Below are 13,993 nucleotides of genomic sequence, written 5' to 3'. Positions count from 1 at the left end.
GTTTGCGTTGTGCTCCTGCACTTTTATTTCAACTCTCAGGGAATGTTTTATCTACTTTCCTTCATGCTCTGTTCCAATATTTCTAAGACCTGCATCTGAGAGAGTTCATTTAACCATGAGGATGTTTCTGGGAAAGACTTCCTTTACCACTCTTCAATGATCTGTTGGCTTTTCTGCAATTTTGCTCAAAGGAATATTCACATCTTAAATGAGTTGGATCAGGATAAGTCATGTTCCCAGTTGACACTTGTCAAGAAGAAATAATACATTTGTCCTCTTTCAAATGAATGATTGAATTCATAAGTCAATAAAAAACATCACTGCTATATTTGAATTCACGGGATTGCAGCCTTGGGACTGTACAAAAATTATTAGGGTGGACGTGAGGTCACAGAGGGTAGAGAGTTATCTATTTTTATCTTTTGCCAAAGGGAGGGTCTTTAATTATTCCATCTCCCAGATTTCTATTTCATCTCATGGTTTTGTTTTGAAACTCACTGTAACAAAAGATTAAACAGTTAAATCTAAGTAGTCATGTGACGGACATTCTGTGTGTAGGAACAGACCACAGTCTTTTTCCATGTCGAGGGTCCAAACCCAGCAAGTATTAATAACTTTGGGGAGGGTCTTGCTTTTTAAAAAGTCACACATAAAGTTTACCCTTAATTATTTTTATTATTTACCATTGTGCCATAATTGACACTGGTGGTAATAAAAGTTAGTTTAACATGCAGTGCTCTCATCTGTCCACTAGATGTCGGTATGTTCCTGGAGAGTCTTGGGTGTGGAGATGTCCACCAGTTTCAGGGGGAATATCTTTTTCATAATAATTTAGTTACTTTACTTCATCATCAGAAAGAAAGTAACCCAACGAGAATGATTTTCTATCCATTGCTGACTAGTTTCAATGGTGACTGACAAAAGAGTGACATTTCACATTAGCTCATCTGAGTATTGGTGACCATCTTTAAGGCAGCAGTACATCATAGAGGCAAGTTTTGTGTTGAATGTCAATTACAGTACATTTGATAACACCTCTGTTTGTACCATTACACTACTTTTGACTTAAACACTCAGTGTCTATTTCAAACTGAATAATAAAAATATCTTATTTAAGATTAGTTGACATGACTACATCAGCACTGATTTTGAAAAACATCCCGCTATTTTGTCATTTGTTTTTTTTCCTGCTGCTGCACCCTTTTAACAGGATTTTGATGTCCATTTATCAAAAGTAAGTAAATCAGCTTGAACTCCGTCTGCAGAGGATGCTGTTAACCTATTATATCATACTCTGAAAATAACGTTGTCAATACTTCTTGAACAAAAATGTCAAGTGTGATATAAACTAGGTTTTGATTGAAGGCGTCACAGCCACTGTTAACCAGCAGGGGGCTCTCTCACCTGCAGTCCCTAGCCTACACTGCCAATCCTCACTTCTTTCACGCTTATTCATTTCTTCCAGTCTTGTTTTGCAGAGTAAGGAGATTTGTTTTATTTTCTCATCATCCTAGAGAATGAGACAGCCCTCACACTGGCTGTAAAGTTTGGTCTCTGTTTTTGCTGAAGATACATAAATCTGCCTTTCTTCTTTTTTTACTCACAGGGAGGAATAAGGCCACTGCATATTTGCAGCCTTTGACAATGTTCCTGTGAAATATTTTCTACATACATCTCTCTGTAGTTCACACTCAGCTGAGAGGTGTGAGTGTTTTCATGGGCAAGTCTGACAAACCCAGTCTGGGGCCACTTTTCATTCCCTCTCCGTCCCTGACAAGACACATGGACATGTTGAAAGTTTTGAAACATGTGGTTCACTTTGGTGTAGTTCCGCCATCCCCTCAGATGCATAAAAATCACCGAAAACCTGACTGTCATAATACCTCTAATGCATTTAGCTATGTCGTTTATTATTTCACAATTGTGCATGCATCCTGTTTCCTATGTGTGTTTTCTAATTGTAATCATTACTGGAGCTTATTGAACCCGCTGTAAATGTAAAGAAAGGATCTCTGTCCTCCTGCGGACTGCACTCAGGCTGTGTTCATACTCTGAGGTCTGCACCAAAGATCCGCTCTGCTGTAGCACGACTGTGTCACTCGGGGCTGGTGGTCCCTAGTCACGACCTAAATGATGACAAAATTCTGCAGCACGGGAAGTCGACGTCACCGCGGTACAGTCACCACCTCGGTGACGTCACTCGACGGAGGGTGGGTGGCAGCAGCCGGGGTTAATGCCATCTGCTGGATGGACTCAGCCACTCACCCGGCATTACGTCATCGGGGAGAAACCGGTGCCAGCTCCGGATCGGTATAGCCTGGGAGTCTGGATCTGAATGCAAAACGAGCGGAGAGGGGGGGCTCGGTTCTATTATTGGACAGGAGCGGTTTGATCGAGCAGGGAGCTTCAACCTCTCGAAGATTAGATGACAACAGTCTAAACAATCCTCCAAAGTTTCTCTAATGCCTTACACTTTCAATGTGTTCGGCTTTACCTATGCGGCAAATTGGAATAAGTTGCAGAACTCATATAAAAAGTAATGAGATCACCCTTAAAATAAGATGATCAATATGCATTTACCCTGTAGAAATGACAGATAATTAAAAGATAACATATCACTGCGTACAGGAAGCTATTCCAGTTTTTATCATGGCACAAAACTGTCCCAGTGTTCGGCTTTAGTTTTATTGTCCTCAGGAGAAAACTGGCTGTGCATCCGGGTGAAACACAGCACACACAAACAGAGAGATAAAACATAGTAATATACATAATAAAAACGGTGTCGGGTTTAGCCAAGAGTGACAAGACACAGTTCTTTAAACTAGGCAAAATACAGAGGCAAAAAAGAAAAAAAAAAAAGCTACAGGATGAAATCATCAACATGTGTGCAACAACTGCTTGTGCTCCATGTGCGTTATAGCTGCCACTTATTGTGCCAAATAGCGGAGGGATATCTGATCAGCCGTTTTTTTGGTTAGATGCATACAAACACCACGAAGCCATGAGGCAGATACGGCTGCTTAGATACTCTCCTGGCAGAGGAAACGGAAAATAAAATGAATGTGAACACGGTGCAGCTCAGACGCGCTGCTGTCCGTGGTGCTGAAACTGATGAGCGCCTAAAACCCTGAATCATGTGAAAGCTACACGTGGTTTATGAAACACGCTTTAATGTGTGATTTATTTGAATGACTGAAAGCGGCCAAGTATCGCGAGAATCGGATATTCAAGTTGGGTATGACTGTTAAAGGCACTTCGGAACTTTGTGTGCCAAGCGTGCGCGCCTGTGTTCCCCCTGCGCGTGTTTGATGAAACACTAGGCTGCGTGTGTGTGTGCGCGCGCGCGTGTGTAGCCACAGTAACAGCCGTGATTGCATGTGATGATGGTGAGGACCCCATTCTCACATGAGTAAGCGCGCCTCCGCAAAAAAGAGGAGAGGAGGGCTGCATTCCCATTGACTGCGAGAGAGAGAGAGAGAGAGAGAGGGAGGGAGGGAGAGAGAGAGAGAGAGAGAGAGGAGCACGGACTCCGCCTATACCGCCCTAACATCCAGCTCCAGTCCGACGGCGGCGGAGGCACCACAGTCCAGCGAGTGATCCAGGGGCCCCTCAGCTCGACTCAACTCCCGGCGTGAAAAACGGAGATGGGCTCCCCTTGAATCCGGGCGGTGGAGGGGAGAGGCGGGCAGGCGGGGGGTGGGGGGGACCGACGACGAGAGCGTGGTGGGAGCAACACCCAGAGAGGACAAACAAAAGCACAACCGAGGGTGCCTGCAACCATGAGCGGCTTGCACTATTCGCCAGAGCTGCGGCTGCCGCTGCCGCTGCCGCGCTGCCCGCGGACCATGTCGTGAGGTGTGGCTCGGAAACGCTCCGGGGAACCTGTCAGCCGAAACGACTCGCCGAGGAGGAGGAGGAGGAGGAGGAGGTGGTGGTGGGGTGGTGGTGGAAAAGATGTCCGCTTCGGTGGGGCCCCAGGGTGGCCCTCGCCCACCCACCGTGCCGCCATCCATGCCGGATCTACCGGACCTCAGCCATCTCACGGAGGAGGAGAGGAAGATCATCATGGCAGTGATGGCTCGGCAAAAGGAGGAAGAGGAGAAAGAACAAGCCATGCTAAAGTAAGTGCAACATTTTTGCTTTTCCGCGGAAGTTAGAACGCGTAACGCGAAGCAATCCCCATCAGAGAGGCGTCCCCTGCACACCGAGCTGCCCACTATGACCCAGTGTAACCACCGTAGTGGTCAGCTCACACTCCCGTCACATCCAGCCACCATCAGCCGATGCAGCTCTGCTCTGCCACCATCATGCACTTGTAGGTTCGTCTCGAAAAGGTGGCGTGTTCCCGAAAATGTACCCACCAGCGTAAGGCACAGTGGAGCAGGAACAGCTCAGGATGTGTTCCTGAAAGAAGTGAGCATCACCAGAACCACGGCGGCTCGCCTGACGAGGCTTGATGCTGCTGGAATGGATCAATACGTGAAAACAATATACGGTCACAGTGAGCGGAGATGACCCGAAACAGGGTCAAACGTGTTACAGGTGTAGATAGGGCCGTGAGGATGAGGTGTGACAGTGCTGTGGTGGAGGGGGGGGGGGGGGGGGGGGGGGGGGGGGGGAGAGAGAGGGGGGGGGGCTGATGAATCATAGCATTATCCATCCTTCACCCACTCGTTTTCATCAATGGGGGCTGCACCCCATCCCTCAGTTTACACATCCAGCACCGCTCATTTTCCTTTTACGCACGCATCCAGGCTGGAGCGGCTTTGCCAGGGGAGGTTTTTGCAACCGCGGGGGGAATGTGTGTGTGTGTGTGTGAGTGAGTCAGCGTGTGTGTGCGTGAGAGAGAGAGAGACAGAGAGATCGCTTCGACATATAATGGCAACAACAATGACATTATAGCTCGTAGGCCTGGAGCGACACAAAGCGTTTTATAAGGCCGACAGACGGACGATGGTGAGGCGGTGTGTACCATCATTTGTGCTCCCCTCGGCGGAGAGAGGAAGATGGGGTGTGGTTGGGAATCTTCGCAGGCCTAAGCCGGACACGATACAGATTAGAAAAGGGACAGGTTATATTGTAGCACGTTTGAAAAACCCTTTGAATATGAATCGAATGGCAATCCACGGCCAAATCCGCAGAATCTGTGTAAGAATAGGAACAACCAGTGGGACAGTATGGAATGATGCTAGATGCTATACAGAAGCTGTAAACCACTAAAGGAGCATTATGGGAGAATGGCAGCAGTTAGCTATAGGTTACTTTACAGTCACTATGACATGTTAGAGAGGCTTTACAGTGTTTTGTCAGTAGTGCTGGCAGTGCTACAGCTGCCTCATGCAGGGCTGGTTACATTACAGTGTAATGCCTCAAGGGTTTCCACCACAAGCAATGGCAATTTGAACCACCAGAGCCAACAGCGAGCTGAATCCACACCTGCACTGAAGCATGTGAAGGCCCTGCTTCCAGCTCCGTAATGAAGAACGGCGTGCAGCATCCTCCAGCACTCTGGCTCGCTTCGATTCTAATGGCTGTTTTCATTTCCTGACTGCAGCCTAAAGGGAGGCTGGGTGAGAGCCGCGTCGGGCCCCTCGAGAGGAAGTGATGTATTTAATGTTCCATGAGGCACAGGCTCAGGTTCAGTCAATAATGGCTTCATCATCTGGCTAATCATTGATGGGACCAGCACACCACGGTCAGAGCAGGAATGGGATTTTACGGAAATATGCAAATAATGGCTATGGAGCGGTGCTGAGACGGTCTTTGACATTTACCACAGGACATTTTCCAAGTTTATTCTGCAGGATGCTGAATGGATACGAGGAGAGTTAGAGGGATGAATGGCCAGGCTTTAAGCCCCCCTGTTTGGCATTTATAAGCAGTACACAAACATTTAATAATGGGTTATAATGCACTGTAAGCAGATTTAAGGACACCTTTAAGCGTTTATTAATGTAGAGTATTTTACAGCACAGCTTTTTATTGTCATTCACTATTTGTTTATACATCAGCCCCCTCCTATAGTTGTTACAATGATGCACGCTTACATGTACAACTGCATTGTATTGTGTTATGAACCATTTGTTAAAATACACTCCTTGATAATGAATGTCAAATAGGGAAGTGATGCCATATAAATATATGGAGAAACAGGGCAGTGAGAGGAATTATGTGCTCCTGTCCACGAGGCATTCAGGAGGAACCTCCTCCTCTGTGTATTTTTGGTAATATCAAAGTTTTTTGTAAGTATCTGGTTTGGCTGAAGAGATCAACTGAAGATTTTTTTTCAATATACAGGAAGTGCCAAGAACAGGTGTGGTTCATGCATGTAGCATGCATTTCAACATAAGCTTTAGTTCCTAGGTTGCTGAAGTATGTACTTCCAACAAGTCAACTGAATGAAACAACAACAAAACAGTTTTACCAATGCAAGGTGCAGAGTTAAAATAAAATGTCAAAGGAAGTAGAGGTGCTTGAGTAGAGTTGGTGTACACAGGGTGTTAGTAACTGGCCTATAGTAAATGAGCCAGGGATACTATTAGGAATATCAACATCTTAAATCCCTCAAATGGATCTCTCTGTGCTTCCCAGGTCACAGTCAACTGAAGGAACCTGTTCTGGGATCTGGTGTCACGGCGATTAGCAATAATATCACTGAGACAGCAATGGCGCATAAGTGCCTTTATGATGATGGTAACAAGCATCCATCCTTTTTATTTACAGTGCTGGCTGTATGCAGTGTCTGTCGAGACGGATCAGATGGCACTGGGGTAAATGAGCAGCAGCATGAGCACACATGATATCTCTGTGGAGCAGATAGTTATGGACAGGGCAGGAATTCTGGCCTTCATACCCTTCTGAATATTGTATGCCCACCGGCTCCTGTGGCCTTGGTGCCCCGCTCTCTGCCTGTTTGTTTGTTTTCTTTCCGGGGTTTTCCCTGTCGATCGAACTCAAAGGAGACTGCCAACGTTATTTTTAATACCTTCATGCTGACTTTCCCATATTATTGGAAATATTTGGTCTCATGTACCACTACTATATTGGTTGCTGTGTATTTTTTTTTTAACACTAATCATTTGAATTGAAAATAATTTCAGCTTTCTCAACAGCTTCCATGCCATGTGACCCAGTGACTTATTATTACATTGGACAAATAGGACATAGTATATTGGATTTTAGTGCTTCTTCTATTTAATGTCAATAACATTCTGCATTAAGCACATTGTTTTGTGTTTCTACCATCTTTATTGCCTTTTTGCTGTCACACAAATGATCTTAGTCAACAAAGCTAAATGTGTTTCCAGACCTTTGAATCATTGGTCACAGCAATTGGTTCAGCAATGTAGGCCTGGTGTTGTGTTCAATGTCCGTTATTTCTGCCAGAATGAATAAATGAATTGAAATGAGATGTCTGACTATCAGGCTGTAGCATTGCAACAATCAAAGAATTCATCAATTTCTGTTTTAATTGTGTTGTTTTAACACAGTCTCAATTTATTTCTATGTCATTTTTAAAATTTTGCTTTTGTAAGTGATATAATTGACACCAACCTCCCTGTCTATGAAACTTATGCAACAAAATCAGCTTTATTGGTGGCAGAGGTGGACATGAATTACAGCCAACACCCAGCAGTGAAAATTCACATCCAAAAAGAACATTCTGTTCCTTACGTCAGGACTATTCACCTGGTCAGCGCTGTCCAACCTGGTTGCAGCATTGCCTGGGACCTGAGCAGCTGGCAGTGATAAGGTTATACTGATACCGGACTTTATCTGACATGAGTTTAACCTCCAGCATGAGAGCAGCTGAAGCGTCCTGGTCTGTTGCTGAGCCAGAACACCTGGTTCTGGCCTAATAATTTGCTCTGGTCAGGCTGTGAGAAGTCGGCTCCTGAGCTTTGCTTCACCGATTCACAGCGCTAACGAACGCTTTGTCCACGTCTCATACACCAAGACTTCAGGGCCGCCCTCCATTGACTTGCTAAACCCCCATTGACTTCCTAATCCAGAGGATGTCAGTGGAGGGAAGCTGTCATGCTGTGGGGAGTGAGTGAAATGCTGAACGCAGCAGTGACCAACATCTCTGATTCTGTGGTGGTAGAAATTCCTCCTGAGAGCACTGCAGCAGAAAATCTTTTCTCTGCAGCCCAACACTCCAAGTTTCCAGCCACCCATGGGAGCTTTTGAGGTTTCCAAAATGTAAATATAGAAATAATGTGTAAGATATTGATGCGCTCAGCAGAGAGGTTGTAGACATTGCAGACGGGGGTGGATGCAAAACGCAGGGCCTTAAGGTCGGATTGGTGGGTGTGGTTAATGGAGGCACCTGCTTGTGTTGGTGTTAAGGCAAAATGTATGAGTAAACACTGTTAGCAGAAGTACTTCTTGACTTTGCTGAACTCACATCTGGCTTTAGCTTTATTTGCAGTAATATTCCTCACTTTTTTGAGGTACGGCACAGTGCAAGGTGCCGATTGGCTGCAGTCTGTTGCTTGACACCAGCTGGACAGAAGAAGAAATCAGGACCTGGGGCATAGAAGGAGGGCGAGCAGGGAGGATTTAGAGGTTTTAAGGATTAGAGCAGTGGAAAGAGAGAGAAGAGGGGGAGACAGAAAGAATGGGAAGAGCTTCTGTAAGGGGTCCCACGCACACACACACACACACACACACACACACACACACACACACACACACACACAACCACACACACATACACACACACACACACCCACAACCACACACACACACACACACACACACACACTGCTAATCTCTTTACCAGGGCTCCCCAAGGCTGCAGGCTACAGGGTGCATCTAGAGGGCAGCGAAGCCCTCTTTCCTGTCTGCTGTCTGATATGGCTGCTACTGTCCACCTAGAGGTCATCTGTAGTTTTGTGTCCAAGGTCAAGAGTAGGCTTTCATCTATGGGAGAAACAGTTTGACTTTGGCTTTACTGGGCGACGGTTTGTTTTCTGGTGGATTTGATTATTTTCCTTTAAAGCTGCACTGAACAGTATTTTTGTATAAGAATAAATCAAGTGACTAATGTGAAGGGAGTTGCTCATAATAATGAACCCACAGAGAATTATCACTTGACTCTGCTGTTCCTGCCAGCTCTGTGGAGAGCTTTGGCATCTTTGAGCTCTTTGTTTTGGTTTTTAATGCTCACAGCATTACTGTTTTGATTCATTCCTACTGCTCATCAGCCTCACTTCTGGCCAAAGCAGGAAGCAGTTCTGAGTGCAAAAAAGCTCCAAAAACCCACTGGAAGCTACCTGCCCAGCACCACATGGCAGGTGGGCAAAGTTAGCGACTAGCCCGTGAACATAGTGCAGCATTTAGCAGCTAAAGAGGCCGATCACTTTCTAATGAGTTAGTGGGGAGAGCTAACAGAGAGTGAATACTGGACTTTACATTCATCAGGTAGCCAGAAACAATAAATGAATGACCCCAAATGAAGATGTTGCTCAGTGTCTAAAGACCATTATGCAAACACATTGGCTCTAACAACTTTACAAGGTGATAAAATGTTAATGTTGTGTTTTTCATTGTCACTAAGTGGCCCAAAAAGAAGTAGTGTATAGTAATTGAAGTATATATAAAGTGAGTTTAGCCTTGCTTAGCTCCATTCTTGCATGTTTGTGGCAAAGAATTAATAGCAGCTCATTTAAAGGTTGTCTAACTGCACAAAATTGCTGTGATTTTCATATGAAAGCTAATGTTTTTCTTATGACAGACAACCAGACAGACAAATGTCTAATGAGCATGTGCAACTAGTCATGACACATTTAATCTTATAGAAGGAACAGATGGGTACTACATGAAAGGATCGATGTTACTAATGTGGCAATAGAGTAGAACTAAGAATATGCATATGTTTGTGTCAGTAAATTATAAAGGTGATTTAGGTGGAATTCTACAGGTAAGAAAGATATACCTGTAAATCAACTGTAGCTTTCAGGCATGTTGCATCTCTGAACACACACTAATCAGTAATGTTAGTCAAAACTGCCTCTGTCAGTGATCAGGGTGTGGCCAGAAAGTTTTAAGGCATAAAAAGCAGTGCAGCAGCACTTTTTGCGTATTTGATTCAGAGTTGGATGCACTCTTTTAACCCAGAACCAGCTTCCTTTGGGTCTTGTTTGAGGCTGAACTGAACTGAGCTGGGCCAGAACAGGATTTGTGGGTCTGTCTCTTATGTGGACGGGTGACTTTGAGGGCGCCATTAAATATTTTTTAGTGAAGGACAATCTAGTTTGCTTTGTGAAAACAAGTAACTGTTTGAACATTTCTGGTGTGAGAGCTCTTTGTTTTACCTTCACTGCTGTGTTTCATTGATATATTTCCTGTATATAGTGATGTAGTAACATGTCGGTTGGTGATCAACACAGGGCCAACAACCAGCTGACCACACCAGTTTTAATCATATTCTCATGAATGCATTAATTACCTTTCCTTCTTTCGAAAAAGATAATAATATAACATATAAGTTTGTCTTTATGTATTGTGGTGTGCACTATAAATGTACTGCATTAAGAACCTCATTTTGCATAGAAAAAGTTGGCTAAGCTGAGTTTATGTTGTTTTAGGCAGTTTCATCATCTACAGCTAAAAGCTAGAGCAGTCATTTATTTTGTCATAGTTAAATATAAACTTCTTACAGTTGCATAATGAGAAACTATGTTCGCAAGCTCATAACATGTAGCGTTTTCCTATTTACATATCACATTGTTGAATTGTTGGAGATAGAGAGTTTAAACACATCGTTTTCTCAGACTAGATAGTATCATGGCAGAACAGTTCTTAAAAAGATCTTGACTGACGCTTCTTACTGTTGGAGCAGACATGCTTTTACCAGCCTCTAACTGTCTATTGCATCTTTTAAACTTAAACTGAAACTGCATTGGCCCTACGACAACATCATTGATTTTATATGATCCCTATGCCATTTCAAACAGATATTCTTTCTCAGAAAGTTTGATCTTATTTGCACAGCTGAAAACAGCTGGCATTATGTCAAGTTACCAAATTTTGTCTCTTGAGGAAAAAAAAAAGGATTCCCACTAAACCCAATTTGGTATCTTTCAGCTGAGATAAAGAGAAACATTTTCCCGAGCAGACTTAAGAGTTTCAAGGTTTCTGTGAGAAAATGCTAATGTTGAATTATGGATCAGGTCTGAAAATAGCACACACTTGGAAGCGGTTCCTGAAATATTCAGTTCGCTGGCTGCTGTTGATGTTCTGAACCCTTTTTTTTCTTGTTAACCTGCTTCAGTTTTGGCCCACTGTGGAGCTCCATTAATTACGCTTTGACCATGAGTGCAGATATATGTTTGTGTATGTGTGATCGTGTATTTTAATGTAAATGAGAAAGCAGTGGTCATAATATGTTAGCGAGGTGGAAACATGTACTCGTGCCCTCTAACACAAACATATACTCACACACAGTCAAACACACATTCACAAACGTCCATACAGCATGTCTGAGAGCATGTGCACTGCAGTACTTATGAGAGGCAGCGCATAAAATGCACCACAAACCCAGATGGTGTTGCTTTTTTCTCAGTCTGTGGATGAAAGCGTGCGGAAGCAAAGTACGCTCTTGAAAAGACAGAGTGTCTTTGTCACTGTACAGTTTGTCCTGTTGCTTTTCAGTCAGCCTCCACTCTTTTTCCAGACAGCTGGAGAGAGCGTGATCCATGTGCTCCATATATGTGTGTGTGTGTGTGTGTGTGTGTGTGTGTGTGTGTGTGTGTTCAGAGTGTGCTGGATTGGATCTTCACACTTTGCTCTTAATTAAAAGAACTCAAAGGCAGTCGGGTGTGTCTGCAACACCTGGAGGAATGGAAGCCGGTGGGGCGCAGGGGGATGGAAACAATGTGTGTGTGTGTGTGTGTGTGTGTATGTGTGTCTATGATTTTGGGCTTGTCTTCGTGCAACATCAGTGTGTGTATGCGTTCTTGCAGGTTTGTCTACACATCTGTTACCTCTGCTGTGTGGCTCAAAAAGCTGCATCTTGTGTTTGCTTTTCAGTGTTTCATTGTCAAATGACACCACAGAAACTTTCTGGTTATACCTCAGCATGCATGTGCTCCCATGTGTGTGAGCGTGTACACACGCATGCATGTTTACACTCTTGATTTAAATGTGATAGTTTTAGTATTCTTGATTGTAGTCATAATTCTGGTCTCTTCTGAAAGGCAACTTTTGACAGTTTACTGTCAAAAATTCAGAGTGATGCTGTAACAAATTTGCAGAGGCACAAAAATAGCACAAATCTAAGATATTTTCTTGTCTATGTTTTGATTGTACGGTTGTGTCTTGCATATAATTAAGATTTTAAAGTGGTTGACACAAATACAATCACAAGATTGTGTGCCCTAAAAACAATATAAATTTTGCAGAAGTTTAGTGAGCATTCAACTGGATGCAATTCGAAATAAGGTACCAAACCTCCATCACATTGAAGCTGCTGTTTGCTAAGGGGTAAAGGAACAACCTGTTTTTGAACCCCACATCTCTGTAATGCTTTGGTTGTTTCATGCAGCAGGACAGTGGCCACGTTATCAATGGTTTGGGCTCCTTAGTTTAAATTCAGGGAAATCTTAATGTTTCAGCTGACAGTGATGTTTTAGACACAACTAAGAGCGCTGATGTTGGACCACTGGATGAACCCTTTCAGTCACAATGTTTTTTTAAATCCAATATCAGCATTTTAAAACCTTGTAAACTCCTTCTACCATATTTGTATGGTTGTGCGCTACACACCCGCCCACCACCCTGACCTCCACACCCTTGCATTTTCTGCTTTGTTACATAAAAGACACGTTACTTCCTGCACTGACACTGTACGATGATAATCCTTTGGATGCTGGCCAGTTTAGACTGCTGGCTGGCCCCATAGAGACTTTTTAAAAAAGCAGGTGATGTTCCCAGTTTGTTGTGGATGAACCTGACTGGTCTGCTCAGAGCCCTGACATCAAGTATGACCTCATCAACCAACGTTAGCCGCAGTCAGGTTCCACAGCCTGGTGGAAAGTCTGAAACCAGAAGAGGGGAGGCTGTTAAAGAGCAGCATTTTAACTCCTGTATCACAGCACTGTGGCCACTTGTATGCATGAGGGACAGGATGACTGTCCAAATGAACAAGTGACACAATGTGTTCAGAAATGTTCGGGTGTCCGCACGCTTTTGGCCATGCAGTGAATGTGTGATAGAAATCAGCCGCACCTACAGTATTTGAAAACTGTCCCTGTGAACATGACCCTAAACCTGTGATCTATCTTTGGTCTTTTACTATCCCGTGCAATTTGGGAAACGGCCTTGTGCTTGTGTGTTGATACAGCTGGGCTGATCTGAAATCTGGTTAATCATTAGCTACAGTAGCAGAGACCTGGGGGACAGAACATGACAGAGGACCATGACGCGGCCTTTCACGCTCACAGAGGATGGGGAGAGCTGGTGGTTGGCAGTGTGTGGGCTGGGTGGGCCTCTGAGTGAGTGTGTTGAGGGAGAGTGCGAGACCTGAGTGAGCCTCTTTAGTGCTCCCAGACCTCCCCAGCATTAAAGTTTAATGAGAATGCATTCGGCTTCGGCTGACCAGGCTCTCTACATCTCTCTCCCTCTCTCCTGCCATCCCTGTCTGTGTTTGTGGTCAGAGGAAGTGATGGGATTATATCATGAGCGGCCACACACAGCATTGTATGCTACTCAAATTTGTCCTCTCTGTTAACACCAGCCACCGCTCCAAAATGTCTCTATATGCTTATTGAAATAACCATAAATCATAAATGTTAAATCATTGTGAATCGAATTGTGTGTAGGTCTTTTTGATGGAGAGAATATAGCATTAGCATCTGGACCATTAATACACATATAGTAGCTATAGTGGTAGTGTAAGATATCATAACCATGGACAACAATCATGGTACCAAGGTAACAAATTAAACACTAAAAAACAGCAAAGCATCTTAAATTCAATATATTGGTA

General features: G+C 44.0%; 1 protein-coding gene across 1 annotated transcript in view; it reads left to right on the top strand.

The window, feature by feature from the left end:
* The first annotated feature begins 3,954 nt into the window (after positions 1–3,954).
* Positions 3,955–13,993, top strand: part of rims1b (regulating synaptic membrane exocytosis 1b) — a 65,934-nt gene continuing 55,895 nt past the window's right edge. Inside the window, exon 1 of the mRNA XM_041966740.1 lies at positions 3,955–4,121. Coding sequence (XP_041822674.1) covers positions 3,955–4,121 — 167 coding nt within the window. The remainder of the gene's footprint in view (positions 4,122–13,993) is intronic.

The sequence above is a fragment of the Chelmon rostratus genome, chromosome 3 (assembly GCF_017976325.1).
Source record: "Chelmon rostratus isolate fCheRos1 chromosome 3, fCheRos1.pri, whole genome shotgun sequence".
In the NCBI taxonomy this organism is placed as follows: domain Eukaryota; kingdom Metazoa; phylum Chordata; class Actinopteri; order Chaetodontiformes; family Chaetodontidae; genus Chelmon; species Chelmon rostratus.
This window is presented reverse-complemented; position numbering and strand designations above follow the sequence as displayed.